Source organism: Phaethon lepturus, unplaced genomic scaffold (assembly GCF_000687285.1).
Source record: "Phaethon lepturus isolate BGI_N335 unplaced genomic scaffold, ASM68728v1 scaffold7856, whole genome shotgun sequence".
In the NCBI taxonomy this organism is placed as follows: Eukaryota; Metazoa; Chordata; class Aves; order Phaethontiformes; family Phaethontidae; genus Phaethon; species Phaethon lepturus.
Window position 1 is genome coordinate 63,586 of NW_010545497.1, and position 20,162 is coordinate 83,747.

The following is a 20,162-nucleotide window of genomic DNA, read 5'->3' on the forward strand; positions in this document are numbered from 1 at the left end:
AAGGTATGAGGCATTATTACATAGAGCAACAGTAAACAGCCTACCTAACAACAGCATTTGTAGAAGCGTCAGCATCTGAGGAGTTTACGAGCAAAATGTCTGTCCCCGTAGGTGCATCCTCTGGAACAGTGGCAGAATACACGTTAAAGGCGAATGTGGGCACATTGTCATTGACATCATCCACCTTGACAGCAATAGTTCCAGTGCCAGTGAGGGCAGGAGACCCTGCGGGAAAGTGGGATACAAAATGCTAGAGGTTACAAATACCACCATGCTAATCCGAGGTCTGCCATCCCCAGTTTAAAGCCTAGCGCTTGAGCATGTCACAGTTCACAGAGCAAGAAAGCCAATTCAACACACAGGACAGGGTCAGATTTGTTTCAAAGGCATCTCGACATAAAGTACAAGTTGTGAAAGAAAAAAGAAAAAAGTTGTTGTTATTTTTATTGCTCCATCTAATTCCAGAAATATTTTGTAATACAAGCTCAGCGGAAAAAGATGGTCTTGGAACCGCTCAGAAGCCTTCCTGTAACAATTAGGACCAATTTGAACATGTGGTTGACTTTCCTATTTCTCTAAGAGAAGACGTTCAAAGGTGGCACACTGACAGCCGTGAAAACTCCAGCCCTCAATTTATTTATCCGCAGAACAAATAGAGTGGAAACAGTGGCAAACCCCAGCTTTCCGCACAGCTTTTCCACTGCCGTTTGCACCCCTGACCTGGGGAGACCTCTGAGTGGGTGAGAAGGTTGCACAGTCTCCAGCCCCATTCAGACTCGATTCCTCTGTAGAAGCAACCATCTACCATCTATAGCAGCAAATAACGCTCGCTTGGATGAGATATTGGTTTACGGGAAATTGGACTGAACTTATTTAACCTAGGGCTTTCATCCTCCTTGTTATTCTAATACTTGACTCTCATGAGCAGAAACAAGTGAGAAATACCATGTTTATTCATGTGCAATATCTCAGTATTTATTCTCTTAATGCTTTTGCTTTGTCAAATCCAAAAAAAAGACAATGAAGAGTTTTACAAGTTCATGTTAGGTTTGCCAGTCTGTTATACTTATTTTCAGCCAGGAATCAGCAAGACGCCTTCTGCTAACCAAATTCTTCACTGAGGGTCCCTGAAAAAAATGGGATTGTTCCTTTCTTTGAATATATAACAAAAAGGAGAAGGAGAGAGTAATAATGGAGCATAAAACACATGAATTATGGCCCCTTTTACTCAAAAGACAGATGACAACCATGCTTGTTTTACCCAAGATTGCATTGCTTTCCCCTTCAATCTCAACTAGAAACAACAATTGTTTGCTGGACTGGAAAAAAAAGCAATGATCTAGAAATGCTTTGGGCCAGAGACTGGTTCAAGTCCTTGCCACAAGGCAAGCATATTACATGGAGCTGTCATCTGATCAAACCCAGGCAGCTCCTGGGTGACTGCCTTAGTCCTTCCATCCCAGCAGATGATTGGGTTGCTGCTACCCAAGGTTATTGCTGGACCTCAACCTTAGGGCTGGGAAGGAGGTAGGCTCTATTCTTGGGTCTCATGTGATCCTGGCAAGCACTCCAGGCATTGAGCTCTTGTATAAAAGAAGAAATAATGACTCATTTTCTCACATGTTAACCCTTGCAGGCTGAAGTATCACCATGCTGCATCGCGGGAAGAAGCTGGGAGCAGCTTCTGCACAGGGAGGAGGCTTTTCACCGCAAAATACTTCAAAGTAATTTGGCTTAATGCACAAAATGAAAGAGCTTCCAATTGAAAGGCGCTATAAATCTTGCAAGGCTGACTTTGAAGCCTGCTGATCGGACGGGACGGATCACGACGCCGAGGAAAGAATGTGCAAGCCAAAGAGTATAGGTTTCACGCCACAGCCGTGCACAATGGAGGCCTTTCTCTGCTCTGGTCTGAGGTCATTCATTTTGCCAATTAATATATTTTCAGCCAGGAAGGTTACACTAAGGCAATAAGTCTGACTCATTTTTTACCCCACGCCCCCCCGCCCCCAATTTTGTCATTTAGCCAAACACTTATAGATAGAAAAGACTGCAAAAGCGTTCTTGATTGCTGAAATATTGCCCACGGAGTGTTTATTATTACTGCATTAAATGAAACAGAGTCCTCAGCAGTGTTTGCTGCATGTGTCATCAAGCTCTGGCCTTCCAAACACATTTAATCGACATTCGTCTCACAGCTAATGAAATGAAAAGTTGAAAGTTGTTAAGTTTCACAGGTGATTAAGCAATTTATATATAATTCAGAAATTAATCTTGGGTAAGTCACATTCAAAGAGCATCAGTAATGCAATTCACTCTGGAAAAGAAAGCTAACTCACAGCTAAAACCTGAAACTGACGGTTTTAAATGTATTTGCTAACACAAAGAGCCAACGCAGGAAAATTTATGCTGTTGGTTTATTCATGAAAATGAACTGCAGCAGCAGCTCCTCCAAACTGTGCCTTTAGAGGTAATCCAATGCTGAGGCAATGGGACTAGCTCCAGTGCAGCTCTGCAGGCTGGCCCTACCCCGACTGGGAGCATCGAGCTCAGGCTCGCAAGACTGGCAAAGAGAGAAGAATGGGAAGAACATGTTGAAGTCTGCTGGCAAAGCACCGCGTGGGCATACGCTAACAGCAAACTGCTACAATGGGTTTGTTATTTCTCCTGCATGGCTATTAAATCTTTGGTCACATAATGGAAATGGCCAAAAGGGATGCCATAGGTAACGGCTGCTTACGGGCTATGGCTATTCTGCTCAGTAGCTAGCTGATAGGAGCAGCTTTTGATTCAGCCATTTGACTCCAACCAGTCCCGGCCCCCTCTCTGAGGAATCCAAATTTGCAGGGTACCAAACAAACGCCCCAAGGGTCAAATCCCCGCCCTTGCCTGAGCCCCCTACATATTCCATGCCGTTATTCTCCGACTCCACTTCCCCACTGGATGCGTCTACAAGGCACTGTACAGCACAGTACGGACATACTGATATTAGCCTCGGAGAAGTGACTATACCAGCCAAGGTATTAGTATTGGTATATTATATGGTATTAGTAACCAAACTAATAAAATTAGCTAGGGTAATGTAAGTAACCCAGATCTCAATCAGCGCTAGCTCGTGGCTGCGTTGTGCTCACAGAAACATCCCAGAAATCCAATATTAATTCAGCTGTTTGTAACATCCCAAGTCACTGCTCTTCAGTTCAAAACCCCAAATCTCTCTCATTTTACTTAGATGGAAAAACTCACGCACCTACATTGGTTTCCTGTCTATGTAGTTATCCAAATATGTTTTTTTCCTCTAAGTAAAACATCACGTCCACAAATTTACTCCTTTATTCTATTACACTGAAAGATAAAGTTGCAGTTTCACAGAGTCCTCAAAGCTTCTTATTCACTTGAAATTAAATGACTAGCTCACATTTCTGCAGTTACTGAGAAATATAAGAAGAGGAAATTACAAATGAAGTAATTTTCTATGGAAAAGAAATAGCTCGGGGCCAAATTCTACCATCCTCAGTGAACTTTCAGTGAAAGTTGTGCTTGCATAAGGACCACAGAATTTGGCCCCTGGTAATAAATAGGTTTCATAAAATGTACATGTCATATTTGTGGTGAGAGAAGTAGTTTCCATGGTCAGGCTGAGTTCCCAGATTTCTTAGTTCTGCTTCGATAGCAAATCTTCCCCAAGTCAGTTGTTCTTATTATGCTAGAGCATCATCCCTTCTTTCTTCAAACTGCACTTAACATTTTTGCATAAGTAAGTCTAGTAAATTTTGTGTAAGCTCTGCAATATTAGTCAAACATTCAAGATGCCCTCAAACTGTTTTTAATAAACCAGACATGTTACAATCTACATAAAATTGCTGTACATAGCCACACAAGCCTCTGCATATTCCTACAAACAGCCCTAAGGGCTAGAGCCACAAAGAAACATACACTTTTCCCTTAGTGAACATCCACTAAAATTTAATTTTTCATAATATGAACTAACTTTTAGCAGAAGCAGCAACTATTTCTTTGTCAGCCACCTCTTATTTAGAGTATTTCTCTAGTGCTATACTACTACTAGGTTTTTTCAAATCCCAAAATACCATGTCTCACAGAGGCTTAGAATTTCCATGTTGAAAAAAAATGTTTTCTGGAAAGGCAGAGGAATGAAAGAGCCATCAAATGATTATTAACCAGAGAGCATAAAGTTAGCGATGTGAACTAAATGGGAGAGATCAGATTGACTGTTCAGTAAATATAAAATCTTTAAAATTTAAAAGATGATGACATATTATTATTATTATTTTGAACTTCCCATCTCTATATGCTGTGGTCTGTTTTTATGAATTGAGCAGTTTATTTTCTAGGTGACAGCTGTACATATACATTAAGCAGACAGTCCCACAAATGTCTACACATCATTGTTGAAATAAAGATTAACCTGGGATAGCATCAAAATAGTAACACTGAGTTCAGGAAGAAAATTGCTTCCCACGGATGTTCTTCCAAAAATTTAAGCTTTTTGCTTACATCAGCAAGTAAAAATGTGTCTGGGGACGAAGAGAAGGAGCAGACCTTGGGAGCCTGCTCTTAGGAGGCCGGCAGTGGAAGATGAGTTACAGAGGGAGGTTACAAGAGGCCACCTTGGGCTTGCCCAGCGGCTCCCCTCTCCACATGGGACATTTAAGGAGGTGACATGAAGAAACAGCCATGGGGGACCGTGGGGCTGGCAGGTGGCAGCATGGGGACAGGACCTCTTTTCTCCCAGCAAGGTGGGACTGGCAAAGTCCTACAAGCTGGTCTTCCGCCCCATTCACCAATGCTTGTTTGCGGCTGATTGCCACAAAAATGATGGTATTGGAAATGCGTCAGCTTGTAAATTATAGTGAGGCCTCTCGACCTTTTGCTCACACCATCCAGGAGAAGGGGGATGAAAAATATTGGCTATGTGCACCAATGCAAGCAGAAGAAAGGGAACTAAATTGAGGAAGGTGACAGTGGGGAGAAATATCATTTAGTGTGACAATTTCTACTTCTCAAATGTAGGACAACCAGCGAAGAGAGGACAACATGCATTTCTGGGTAAACTCATCGTAAGTCACTCATCCCCCTAATTTGTGCTAATGCTTACAAGCCACGATGTCATCCAAAAGGGATGGACCTAAAGACTGCTTTCACTTTCACCTTGGCCTACTCATGCACCCTCAGAAGAAGGAGTGTCACCTGCTGTCTTCAGCTACCCTTGTCCTGGGGAATGAGGAAGGGAAACCCTCCTAGCTCCCTGTAATCCCCAAACACATGGCACCATCTCTCCAGCGTATGTTCAGCTCTCTACACCATAGCTGGACACCAGCACAAGTAAGGAATGATCAGAGTACTTAGTGACTGGAGCAGTAAAAGAAAACAATTGAAGGAAATTTGCAAAGCCATTTACATTCTTCAAGAAAACTCAGGAAAAGATGATGCTATTGGAAATTATCTCGGCTGTGTGGTACTGTATGGCTCACAGTACAAATTAGAAATAGGAGAATGTGTTCAGCACGTTATCCTCATATTGTTTGAAGCTTTAATGGCTTCTGGGCCCTGTCTGTGCCATGGTTAGCACAGCAGATAGTAAAACTATCATTTCTTTCAGAAACCAGGAACTCAAAGTTTTTGCCAACATTAAAATATCAAAATTAAGTGCTAGAAAACTAACAATAAACTAAGCAAAAAAAAAACGGATACATTTCACTGAAATGGAAAAAAGGGATTAAACTTAAATAAAATGAATCTAAATGACTAATCGAAACTCATACTGCAGGCAGTTTACCATGTTTTGTGGTAAATTAAACACATCATTATCCTGAAAATTGGAGAGCGATTTAACAGAAATGGAATTTTTGCTTCACTGAAATGTGTTGCTTTGCAACAAAGCGGATTTCACTTCTCCAGTCAAACACTCAGTGAATGAGTCCCAGGACTAGAAGTTGTATGTGTTATTACACAGCATTAACTTTCTCACTCAAGTAAACAAGGCCTTTCTCACAATAAAGCAGCCAATCTTTCTAAATGCATTTAAATGCAGACAGAGTGTGCTGGCCTCACACAACTGATGAGTTTTAAAAATAAGTAAGGAGCTAGAGTAAGTTAAAATACAACTATCTTGCATTACACATTGGATTTCTAGTGCACATGAAGCTCAGTTTGAAATGTGGATGGCCTTAAATTAACTTATTTACTGGGAATACAAAAGAAAGTGGATATGCATATGCGAAATGAGAAAAATAAGCAGTTCTTTTTACAAGATTGCACCAGAAATATTCACCCTGGCTGGATATGTTGACTGTGTTTTGCTTTCCTCTTACTCAATTTTTCACTACAAGCTTCCATACTAAGTCTTAAAAAACTGGTGAACCTAATATATTTTGAGACAAAAGCTGAAATAAGTTGTTAATAAACAAACATAATAAAAAGCTTAGAATCTAGCCCTACTCTCATTCAGTTCAGTGGGTGACTGGTGAATGAGCCATACAGGAACGCAGATTTTCCAAATTTCTAAGTGTGTCAAATCTCAGTTCTTCTCACAGTTAGGTACAAAGTAGTAGTTGTTCCCAAAGCTGATTTAACAGAACTTGTACTTTAAAAAACAAAGGAACTGTTGGGATAGATCTGCACTTGTGAAAGGATTACCTGACAAGAAAAAGAAGATTTTTCTGTACTGTATTTGATATTAGAAAACTCAATATCCTCCTTCATCTACCAGCCTGAAGCAGCTGGGAGCAAACAGACCTAAATTGGGGAACATAAGCCATCAGAAGTAAAAAGACACTCACTAGACAAGAGTCCAACCTTGTTCAAGCAATGACATGTTGAGCCATGCTTAGGTTGATGCAAGTGCACAAACGTATGTTTTGACAGTGCAAAAGAAATCCTCGTCCCAAATCGTGATGCAAGATGGGATCTCTCATTTGTTTTTATCCACATGATTTTTAAATTTCAATAGTTTCCTATCAAAATTCCTGACTGACTGGATTCTATGAATTCACTAAGCTTTGCAGTTTCACAACAGAGGCAATGTTACATTGCAACACATTTAATATGCTGTTGAAACGATGCGACCTGCATGCACACACAGAGACAGTTTTAAGTCCTCTGGTGTATACACACATTTCCCTATCCCTGTTCTCAGAACAAGTTACCTGAAGCTGTTTATTCAGAGAAGAAAAAAGAAAGCTGTGGCACTATTACAGAGCTGGACCTACTGGAACACAAACACAGACTGAGAACACATGCAATAAAGCAAAAGTACAGTATACATTTAGCATAACTTCAAGCTGTTCCATGTAACAATCTCTTTCTACACTACACATGCACATTATCATAAACTTATCACTTACACATCTGAACAATGATAGATAATATATTCCTCCAGTTTAGCAATTTTCCCCATCGCTTGCTTTTGTTTAGCAAATTTTAAAAAACCCTATGAAGGAGAGGCTGAAAGAGTCCTTGCTCCACCGCCCACAGCGTAAGCTGGATGCGGGGTTGCTGACATAAGCAGATGCCAGTTAGCGACTTGTGGCTGTCAGGTTTCATTCTGCTTCCACGAAAGGCACAAGCACTAATCCCAAGTGCCGTAAGCCCCCTGACATACACTTGTAATCTATTAACACCGAAGCTATAGGTCACTGGAGACGGTGCTCAGAAAAGACACAGGTATCGCAGGTTTCTCAGCCAGAACCGCACTTAATCTCAGAGCAAGAAGTGGCCTTCTTCCAAATACGTTTCAGAAAATGAATCTTTAAGGAAAATTTTTCGCAGCTGAATAGAACACTCTTCAGAAAACCTGGCAAATGACTGGTCGTAAGGGTGCACGCACCTCCCCGTGCCCGCACCATCGGCAGTTCGGGGAGGGTAGGCATGACCATGTGCACTGCCAAGGCCTCTGGTGACCAAGGTGAGATTTGAAGAAAGTGGAACTTAAAACAAAGGCAGAGACATTTTAAAAAAATTCCCCAAACCACCAAATTACCTCTCCTTGTTGTAAGTTATTGCTATAAACAGAAAAAATAGAGAAGCTGACTCCTGCAGGGACTGCTGACTAAGGCAATTTTTGACTGCTTGTGACTCCTGAATATCCCACAGCGAAATTCCTGTAATGCATGATTTTGAATTATGCTTTAAAAACACCCTGTATAAATAGTGAAGATTAACCAGCAGGATAAGTGTTCAGGCCATATGGGCATGTTTTACTTGTTTTATCCTTGCACTTCAGGCTTCCTGAAATTGTAGTTTTGTATTTGAAGAATGAGCTAGCAGACTTTCAATTTATAAGGTGTAATATTTAATTTTTAAAATGGTTTAAGATAACCAAGACTGGAAAAAATCTTAATATTTCTCAAAGCCTGAGAAATTGCATAGCATAATGACTACTTATCATTATCTTACTCTTCTGCAAACCAGATTACATTCAGCAAACTCATTAGCACATTTGAAGTAAAATTTCATATAAAAGTGATGTAAGCAGGACAATAATTTTAAACTTCCAAACTAATCATAGCAAGATGGATGAATGAAAAGAAGTGTAACAGCCTGAAAATTTACAAACTGGCAATTCTTTCTTCCTTGAAATTTTCGATTGTCTACTAAATCTTACGTATTAAGCATTATATTCTAGCTTGTTTTCCAGTTTAAATACATCTACCTGAAACCTTTTTTCAAAGAGATATACCTGCTTTTTCCCCCCTAAACTACTACCAAGTAGTTAAGGAATGATAGTAAAGAAAAAAAAAAAGGCAAAAAACCCCCCAGAACAACAGTGAAGACAGCTTAAAGACTGACAGTCGTTATCATTCATTTGGATCAATACAACACAATGTTTTCCTGTACCATGGCAAACCTCAATGAAAATTGAACTGCTCTGGCATATTTCATATGCTCATTTCTCACTTTTTCATCATTCCCCCTGTATCTGCTCACAATAAACTGTTTACTGGCAACAGTGCCTATTGAATGCCCAATACACATTCAATAGAGCTGCACTGCAACAGTGATAGGGCTGAGAGGCAAGTAGATACTAAGACCATGCATGTGAGATGAGACTGAGGATCAGGACAGTAACTGGCTCGTTTAATGACTTCACACCAGTTTAAGCAGGCTCCTAAAGTGACTGAATCCCATTCATATTTGCTATATATTACGTTAAGTGCCCATGAGTCTTTTGTGACCATGGGGTGATATTCAAGAAATGAACACAAGATATAATCATACAACTTGAGAAAACAACAGTATTTGAACGAAAGCAAGAAAGGACTTTTTCCCAACTGTGCGATGGAAATTTCCATCCCAGCGTGGATGGAAATAAAGGAGAAAAAAATATCCTTACCAAGCAGATAAGGTACTTAAAGAGTGGTAAGAACTTCTTTGAACTATGTCTTCCATACAGTACATAATACAGTCGATCTTGGCTTGCCATAGATCAATATTTTTATAATTAATGACTGACAATATTTCAAACTTTAATCAGATAAATCTGTAATCCTGCATTAAAGACGATGCTACTTGCTTTTTATTAGATTAACCCTTTAAGAAGGAGCAGAAATCAGCTTTGACAGTTCACAACACACACATCCCTGGCAAAGCTGGTATTTGTAGCCTTTTATTTTTGTTTTTTTTTCCTTTGTTATTTTTATAAGGTTCCTGTAAGAAACTCTGGATGATGAGAAACACTGAATTACTGGATATTCCTGTTTACTTCATTAATGATGAGGTAACTTGATAAGAGTAACAAGGACCATCACCTACACTCAGTCTTTTTAGGTGGCATAAGACAGCAACAATTCTCACCAACATTTACAACCAGCCAAAAATTTTTAATAAATAATGATGTTTCTGCCAATAGTCTGGATTTCTTTTACTTATGAGGGATGCAAAGAGGCAAAGGTTTAGATACCTAATAAAACTTGATATTTTCAACTATAATTCCAAGAATGTCTGTAGAGAGATTAAAACTTTTGGCTGCATTACTACATCTTATCTTATGCTTTCCTAGACTCTAGCAGAGAAGTACATTAACCTCATCAGGATTCTGCTTGTCTATTAAAAACCAACAACAAACCAGCCAACAAAACAAATACAGGATTTGCATCCATACTGAGGTAGAACCTATGTAGTTCTCCTCAACACCACTTAGACCTGAATAACTTTACTATATATTTGTGCAGATAGACTGCAGGTTTTTATATTGCAAAGCACAAACATGCACACACTGTGCTTGATGGCCCCCTCCCATGTCAGTTTTGCCATAGCTGCAATGCCATCATCTCTTCCAACACCCCAATTTCTGAACCTTCGTGCCTCTGTCAATGCAAAATCTCTGAAGACCTGTTTCTAAAGAATATAATACTTCTAAAGGTTATAGTTTAGTAATTGGTCAATTTTACATATACATTAATAACAGCAAATTAGAAGTTCTTAGATTAGTTAAAATAATTTCCCTTCTTTTTCTTTTGTTGAATGCAATGAAATGGAGAACAGCTCACCCAATAAACCTCAGCTAGAAGCAGTTTATCTCATCCTAAATAAGCCCATCAATTATTTGCTGGATTCTTCACGATCCCAACAGAGAGCAGAAAGGGAATTATACACATGAGAAACGTCTGAATGGAGAGGCATGCACTTAAATTGAGGACTTTTCTGAAAGTCCACCAGTACATGTGAACAATAGAGAATAAATGTCTTTAACCTGTATTTCGAACTCTGACTGCCTTGTCCAAATAAAAACCACCATCAGTTTGAGTTGGTTTCAAAGATGAAGATCTGTCCATGATCTTGACCTGAGTGAAAAACTAACTTTAACTGTTTCATAGATATTTCAGCTTCCTCTGGCCAGCCTGAGCCCTGGGCCAACTTCACTATATGTCTCTCCTGCACTGTGCCCCAGAGAACATATATGCTTGGATTTAGCCCAGAGGCTCTTGCTGAACTATTTTGAAAATAGTGATCTAATAATGAAGGTTTAACTTCAAATAGAAGCCTAAATCCCTCATATGGTGTTCTGGGGCTGGATTGCAAATCTTGCGGGGCAGTCCTCTGAAGGGATGGGCTAAAGCCCTCATCTCGTTGGGGGAGTAAATGTGTCACATCATATAGACATGGATATGCTCTCTTCCTTGACAATTACTCTCTAGGGGACATTGGACTGACTTTGCCATAAACCCGCTTCCTAAATAGCTTTTTGAGCTTTTGTCTTCTAGAGAATAATTAAGAAGTGCTAACAGTTTCTAGGGTCTGTGAAAGGGTAAGATCCTGCTATTAGCTTCCCACAACTACAAAAAGCCACTCTCAATTTTCTTCTCTCCTGATTTTAGATGATGGTAAGACAAAATGAACACTATGAACTCACTGATGAGTCTGTCACCATTTCAGTTCTCCCACTGTGTGCTTTAGAAATAAATTAAAAAATCATGCAAAACTACAAAACAATAGTTTTAGTACCAGTATTAAAAGAGAAAAAATAATAAAACTAGTAAAATAGTAAACCAGTAAAATTAGACTCAAGTAGACAGCATTGGCATGAGGAAGAACTTCCATAAGGGCAAGGAAATAAATGGAGCTGGGACAGAAACCAGTATTAATTTTGAAACAGCTATGGCGTGAAACAAAACCACTGAGGAGAACAACCATTACGTAAACTGCTAAGCACCAAGGTAAGCATACGTCAGCTTCATTTAACTCATCGAAGCTTGAAGCGATGTGTATATTTAGACATAGCACAGAAAGCATGGAAAACAGGACATTTCTAACTGAAATTTGTGAGTTGCTTGTTTGTTTTGACAGCACCAAGGTTTATAAATAGATGAATTTGTTTGAAAATAGAACTCATTCTTTTAAGACAACATCTTTTCACACTGTAGACTGCCTGTTAAGTAGAAATACGACATATGCTAAGAAAACAGGATGAGTATAAATGTCTCTAAGCCCAGGCACATAAATCTCATACAATGTTAACTCTCAAGACTTTTTCTTACCATTGCTAGAAAATACAGTCATCCTTCACTTGTCACTCCAAACTGGGAAGTATCTTAAAATGTGTTAAAAACCAATACAACTACATTTTCAGATTTTATTTGATTTTAGGCTTTTGGTTCCCTTCAATCCTATCTCAAAAGAGAATTCCTAAAGAGGATATAACCTCTCTGCTTGGTTGCCCTCCTTCATTCTTGAAGGAAAGAATGCATAAGTCAGGGGCCAACATTTTCTAAAGAAAAAACATATGGTTGTTTTTCATACAGGCCAGGGATGTATACAGAGAACAGCTAACTAAATATAGTAACCAGTCCACTGATTCATTTCTTTCAGAACTACTTATCCAAATCACTAAATAGAATATTAAAAAAAAAAAAAAAAAAAAAAAACCCACACAGGAACACAGCTTCTAATTAGAAACATCACATTTTGATTTTGGTTTTATTGTGGCAATGTGCCATTCCGACCAACCAAATCAAGAGGTGGTGGTTGAAGTTTATTTAAACAGTAGTCCTGAGCAGCTAGCAGGTTTCCAGATGTGCTACTTGACATCCCTGCAACCAATAAATAAAAGGAGAAGGACTGTTGGAATACTAACATTTGCTCCAGAAAATTGCTCAAAGAGTTAAAGACAGGGATGATAAAAGCAGCTGCACCAGTTCTTGTCATGGTGCCAGAACTGAATGTTTACCCAGCACTGCATCCCCACCAAATGGGGTGAAAAAAATTTAGAAAGTCTCTTTTCCAACCATTTCGCCATGAAGAAGGGTATAGCGAAGCAAAACAAATGATTTACGTGGTAGAAACAGATCCATAAAGACACATTCGAATAGTAGCATGTAGGTTTCTTGGCATTTATGTTAGCAGACGTTTTGGGGGAGCATCTGTAATCTAAACACTATCACGTTATTCCACAGTCCATCATTTTGCCTATATTTATAATTCATGCACTCTGGTCTTACAGCTTGTGCTGAAAGAGATATTCTAAATTGGGATGGGTAAAATTTGGAGTTGAATTACTTTTAATTTCTGAAAGCCACAGGTGTACAGCTCTGGAAGATGCTGAATATTCCTAATGATGGACGCTTTGTGTGTCTTTGTAAATCCCCACTGCCTACAGCGGCAGTCTAGTACCTGAGACACAGCAGAAGTTAGAGCAGGCTGGAAGTGCAGAACTGAAGCAAGAGTGATGATAAAACAAGGTTGAAATCAAGAACCTTTGTGCAGACTGTCTTGTGGAAACCAGGCATGAAGCAGGCTGCATGGCCACAAATCACTGAGCCAAGCACCAGAAAAATGTTTTATCAGTCTTTTCCCTCCCCCAGAGACGAGGGAAGACCCTCTGCCGACCCAAGATCTACCCTGAGGACTGGGTGGAGGATTAGCAGACAAGGCCAAGGAATAGCTGGGCCAGAGCCAGGATGATACATATATCATGACTGACTTCTCTGGGCCTGAGGGGAGCCCTTGCTTGGGAAAACAGTTTTCCAACAACTGCCCGAATTTCCATCACTGGTTCCTATGGTCCTGCCAGCGGTCCCCATCTGACCTGCCCAGCATGATTATGAGAAGCTCAACTTTTAATAACTCAACAACTCATGTGCCCAGGACAGAGATCTGGGCTCCAAAAGAACGCGCCTGCATGGCGTGATGAAGCACAGAGATTTCTGAGCCAGCGCGGGCACCACATCACATGCAGCCCTGCCAGCTCAACACTATGTGGGCTGCTGCTTTGTGATGTCCTAATCCTTCACCTGCTACAAATAGACTCAGTGTACGTGCTGCCAATACATGCTATAAATCCCATAAGGTACAGGGGATGAAATAACAGCTATTACCAAAGTGGCTGCCCCTTCTGAGGCCACAGATTGTTTTCAGTACATTGGACTGACACCTCTAGAAAAAAATAATGAAAAATTTAAAATCATTCTTCTTCCATCAACTTCCCTGTACGCAGGCTAGGGTAACACTATAAGAACCACAGTCACAAGCTGAAGAAATGATAATAAACATAAGAAAAGCAAGAAATCCTTGATTATATATAGGGAGATTGGGAAGACAGCCAAAACCAAGTTGAAAATCCATCAGTTCTTATGTCTAAGGATACTTCTAAGAATGCATTGTGTCTGTTTCCTTGAAAGAAAGGGAAGAGTTGGCATAGGCTTCTATAGGAGCAGGATATCACCCTTCAATGTTTTTAACCAGTCAGTGTGGCCTACAAAAATTGAGATGTAGATCCTAAGAAAAATGGGAAGTGGGTTGGACAGACAGAATTTTGCTTTTGATGTGCTACCCAGACATTTCCACAGTTAACTGTATCTGGATGTCTACTATGATTTTTATCTGTGGAAAAAACAAAACCCTAAATAAGATACACCATATATGGCAAGACTGTTGCTTGGGCTGCTAAAGACAATCCGAAAGACTGTTTATTACAGCTAATGAAAGCCAAACTCAAAGTGCAAAGTATGATACCTTTCCCTTGATTTATTTTCAAAGATAATATGGATGTGGATAATTTCAGGCAAGTCTGCTTTCTTCAACATTTTGGCAGGCACTGCTTTCCTACAGAGGAGCACTAATTGTTTTGTGTGTGTGTTTCTGGTTGAATTGTCTCTCCACAAAATCCTTCTTTCTAAGCATTATCAAAATAATACAAACTAAGACACTCTAACAAAATAGTTACATTAGGCAAAGAGCTGCACATGCCTGTGAGAGTTTCTTTTATAAACGTTTAGCAGCTGCTCAAGAATATAATACTCAAAACACTTTTCTTACTGTCCTGGTTTCAGCCAGGATAGAGCTGGTTTTCTTCACAGAAGCCAGTGTGAGACTGTGTTTTGGATTTGGGATGAGAAACTGTTGATAATGTGCTGATGTTTTGGGTTGTTGCTGAGCAGTCAAGGACAGTCCAGCTTCTCGTGCTGGCCTGCTAGCAAGGAGGCTGGGGGTGCACAGGGAGCTGGGAGGGGACACAGCCGGGACAGCTGACCCAGACTGGCCAAGGAGATATTCCCTACCATACGATGTCATGCGTGGAGTTGGCCGGGGGCGGAAATCGCTGCTCAGGGACGGGCTGTCGATCGCCAGGTGGTGAGCAATTGCTGTATTGGGCATCACTTGTTCTTGTACACTCCTGTGTTGGTATTATCATTGTTGTTCCCTTCTTTCTTTCTGTCCTATTAAACCGTGTTTATCTCAACCCACGAGGTTTTTTTTCCTAATTCTCTCCCCCACTCCACTGTGGGAGGGGGAGTGAGCGAGCGGCTGCGTGGTGCTTAGTTGCCAGCTGGGGCTAAACCACGACACTTACCCACTTCAAGATTGTGTCATTGTCATCTTTCTGCTAGTACAGCCAGAACTACCTGATTTAATAAAGCAGGCACTGACTAGCAAAGGTCAGTGTGTTACCAGCCAGATATCCATCACATACCCATACTGGTAGCTTTTGTAATGTTTTGTATATTTAAAAAAAATATTTTATTTTTTAAAAATATATTCTTCTCCTGATAAGCTGCAACTCTTTTAGAAAGTCTTCCTGGCACATAATACTTTTCTAACTCAGTTGCCACATGTCTACAGAAGTACATTGCATTCTGTGTATCATAATGTAATTTATAGTAATATAAAATTTGAGATGCAGCTCGACAGAAATCCAAGAGTCTGTAACTTGGTCCATTTGTTCTACATCATTGTGACAAACATGTTTTTTTAAGAGGTCTCCAATGAATTATGTGCCAGAGTGTTCTTTACCATCTAGACTGCTTGAATTCAGTATGACTAATTCAAACATAAGAAATTCTAGGGCTTCCCTGTTAAGTATGTAATACATGTGAAGTACTTAAAGTATCTATTATGACTCTGGTCCACATCCTGCTTGCATGAAATAAAGGGAAGTTCTGGCATTGACTTCTACTGAAGCTGGACACTGTCCTGTGACGTTTTAGTTCAGATAAATCATGATTAACATAATTTTAACTGTGTTCTTTGATGGCATGAATTTAGAGTGAGTCTTCAGGCTAATCATAAGATGTTTTCTAATATTATTCACCATGCTGGTTGAAAACTATACCAAATCATATTAACTGTGGATTAGTCACAGAATCGCAGAATGGTAGCGGTTGGAAGGGACCTCTGAAGATCATCTAGTCCAACCCCCCTGCCAAGGAAGGATCACCTAGAGCAGGTTGCACAGGAATGTGTCCAGTCAGGTTTTGAAGGTCTCCAGAGAAGAAGACTCCACAACCTCTCTGGGCAGCTTGTTCCAGTGCTCTGTCACCCTCACGGTAAAGAAGTTTTTCCTCATGTTGAGGTGAAACTTCCTGTATCAGATTGTAAACTTAAACACAGTAGAACAGTTAAATTTACCTTAAAGTTACCACTGAACATCTGCCTCTGAACACTTTTGCTAGTACCTTTTAACACTGATAGGAGGGAATAACTTTAAGTTTGCTTCACAAGGAGATAACAAATTAAAAAAAAACAGCTTCAAACATTGTTTAATCAGCATAATATCTACATGTTTAAACACAAGAACTAATAAAACATGCTGCTTTTCGTGTCAGCCACTTACGGCAAAGGGCCCATGCACGCTTCATGTATTAAGGCCTCCCCTGGATTACCTGAAACTCTGAGATCTCCCAACCCAAATAAATATTTTCATTTGGTATGGTTGGGTAAGCCTCCTGGATTTCGTATTTTGTAGTAACCAGAGTCTAGGAAAAGATTGTGCTCTTGTCAAACTCTTGGCTTACACATAGTGCTAGGCGTGGGGTACAACTGACTTCTCGCTCCTCTCCTTCTTCCAAGGACGATAATTGTTGGCTGCATGACACCCCTTATCAGTTCAATCTTTGGTTGTTTTTTGATAAGTTCTGTACACTCCTAACAGACTCCTGCCAACTTGGACTGGGAGAGTAAACAGACATTAAGGATCTGCTTTTCCTTACAAATCCAGCCTCAGCTTCTGAAGGAACATAAGGACATTCAAGCCCAAGCAAGTCCAAGTCACAAGTGAGCAGTTTGCAGCCATTGAGTAATGGAAAGCCAATGTAAAAAATACAAAACATACAGTATCTCTAGCCAAAGTAAAAGACAAATGATACATCAAGTCCTGAAAGTGTGTTTCACAGCTTCAGCTGTGCTCAGACTGTGAAATACCTGAGCACTGCTGCAATAGGAAAATATAAGCCATACATATTGTCACTGACACAAAATACTGCACACAATATGGCAGAAAACAAAATCATATCCACTTGCCAACAAGTTGGGTTTGCTTCTATTTTTGTTATTAGAAATTAAGAACAAGTCTTGCAGTAAATTAAATCCATCAGACCGTGGGGGACCTGAGATCAGTCCAGAATATGATGCAGGATGTCTTCATTACTAAAATTCATACCAAAATCTAAAACCAAAAAACTTTGTGCTCTGATACCTCAAGTGAAAGTGTAATTAATCGTCATAACAAGAATTCACACCATGTTTTACTGAAGGAACTTGCAATATGTGACTGGATGCTGAACAAAGCAGAAAATTGAAATACTGAAATGTAAATTGTCATTACTTTCCAGGTGTAAGATTTTGGTAAGATTAACTGAGTAGTCCATAGCTGTTTACTGGCCATTGATTTGACCTGTCTGCACATTTCTGATGACAACATTATATTGGGTTTTATTGCCATTTATATTGGGTTTTGTATAGCCATGCATGAGGCTCTTATGACCTAGGTAGGACCACTTACCACTGCAGGGCAAAAATCAATCTGCCTAAATCTGTAGTGAGTCCTACTAATATCAAACAACTAGACTCAAGTATAAAATCCTGATTTCCAGAAACCGAACTCTCTTCGACATCAGGTAAACCCAGCTCTCCCCACAAATCTAAACTGAAGCTTGGGTACCAATCTCCATCCACTAAAGTTTCAGACCCTGATGAAAATACTTCTTTTCTATCCAGGATGCAATGTTTTCGAGTGACAACGAGATTTCACCAGAAGAGACTGCCCGTTTGCTTTACCTGCATCAGCGGCTGTGATCAGTAGTACATACTGCTCCTTCGCCTCCCGGTCCAGGCTCTGCACCAAGCGCAGCTCTCCAGTAGCAGAGAGAGTGAAGGCTCCTTCTTCATTTCCAGCCACCAGCACATAAGTAAGCTTGCTGTTTAGGCCTTGATCATCGTCCCTTGCTACAACCTACAAAACCAATGCAAACATGTGGGAAGAAATATCACGAACTGATGAGTGCAGGACCTGTAAAATTTTATTGGGATACAGGAAATATTCTTTATGACAATAATCCAAATTAATAGACTGAATTAATCCAAATGCTTTAAGGGCTAGTATAAATTAACTGTAATTTTGTACAAAACACTTAACACAGTGGTGATGGACTTAAAAGCATAGTTTGTAAATACTAAATAGTCGATTGCTTATTTTTCTCAAGCACAAATACAGTAATGACTGTATTGGGGCTCAGTGAAAACCACAGATGATCTAGTGTAGGCTGAGCTCCGCACCAAAGCAAGCACTGCATGTCCTGAATCCATTTAGTGCTCTTTCAGTGTCTGGCACAGAGCCTCATCCCATGTAGGCATTGATCAGATTGAGAGATTTGTTGCATGAAAGTTGAGATTGAGATGTGAGATAGAGCAAACTCTTAAAGTCCCAGTGTAGGTGGGAAGTTAGGTAGGGAAAAGACAAACAAAACTCCAAAGCATAACATAAACTTCTGGTAAAAGAATCAGCAAAAACAAACAAACCCCACCCAAACAAAGAGGAAAACAAGCCAACCACCACTGTATGTTATATTACAGCCAAGAGGAAACTTTTCAATTGTCTTGCACTTTTTTAATTTTGGAGGAAACACACTATACATTAATATCATACAATAAGACATGCTAATAATTGTGGGAGAAACATATTTATTTGCTGAATGTACTCACCTGAAGAATAACTTTTGGGAGTGTCTCTAAATTCTCAGGGACGTTCACAGAGTAGGGAGAAAGTTCAAATGTGGGAATATAATCATTGACATCCTTCAGCATAATACTGACTGTCGTGGTATCGGTCCTTGGGCTGCTCCCACGGTCGGCTGACTGAACAGTCAATGTGTAGGAAGGCTTTTTCTCTCTGTCCAAAGGCTTGGCAACTGTTATCACCCCTGTCACAGAATCGATTCGAAACTCATTATTGGCATCTCCGCTCACAATAGCGTAGCGGACCTGCCCGTTTGTACCTTCGTCTCCATCCGTAGCAAATACCTGGATTAAATCTGTCCCTGTCAATGTATTTTCCCCCACCTCTACTTTATAAAGCTTTTGGGCAAAAAGCGGGTTATTGTCATTAATGTCCAGAACTATAACCACCACATCTGTAGATGAAGAAAGGGATGGCTGACCCTTGTCTGTGGCTACCACAGTCAAGGTGTAGTTGGACACGGTTTCTCTGTCAAGCTCCCCAGTAAGCCTCACTTCACCATCAATAGTGCCAATGCTGAATTTATTTCCCAGAGGCCGGAGCAGACTGTATTCGATGTAGCTGTTTGGACCGCTGTCGGGATCGGTCGCCTTTGCTTTGAACACGATTGTATCTATTGGCGTGTTTTCTGGGACGTAGGTCAGCTTCGGGGAGATAAAGCTTGGAGGGCTGTCGTTCACATCCAGCAGAATAATTGAAACTTGGGCTGTACTTGTGTACCTGGAGGCCAGGAGAGGGGCCATGTCATGGACTTGCACGACGAGGCTGTAGAAAGACTGGCTTTCCCGGTCCAAAGGCTGCCTGATGCTCAGCACCCCACTGTTGTCAATGCCAAACTGCCCTGCACTGTCCCCGGATGCGATGCTGAAGGACAGCTGTGAGTTGGAGCCTGGTGACGTGGGGAGAAGAAAGGTAGAGAACATGACTTCATCCCACTGACCTAGAAATAAACATTTCTAGCCTTGTTTCCTATGGAAATGAGGACTGTATGATTGTGCTGCCTGTTCAGCCTCCTCATCACCATATTTGAATCCCAGCTAATTTCATCCAAATTTCACAGTGGAGCAGAAGCCTTTGAAGTAATTATTTTCTGATTGGGGTGGGGGGGATGTGGAGGGAAGGATGTTAACTGGAGCGGCCACAGAGGGAACGACCAGCAGAGCTCATCTCTGCATTTCCTTCAGGAGGAGCG

General features: G+C 40.4%; 1 protein-coding gene across 1 annotated transcript in view; it reads right to left on the reverse strand.

Moving 5' to 3' along the window:
• The window catches only part of FAT4 (FAT atypical cadherin 4), a 72,599-nt gene that overhangs the window by 39,678 nt on the left and 12,759 nt on the right, over positions 1-20,162 (reverse strand). Inside the window, exons 5-7 of the mRNA XM_010288961.1 lie at positions 18,937-19,859; positions 18,013-18,187; positions 45-225 (exon numbers count right to left, since the gene is read on the reverse strand). Of these exons, the coding sequence (XP_010287263.1) occupies positions 45-225; positions 18,013-18,187; positions 18,937-19,859 (1,279 nt within the window). The remainder of the gene's footprint in view (positions 1-44; positions 226-18,012; positions 18,188-18,936; positions 19,860-20,162) is intronic.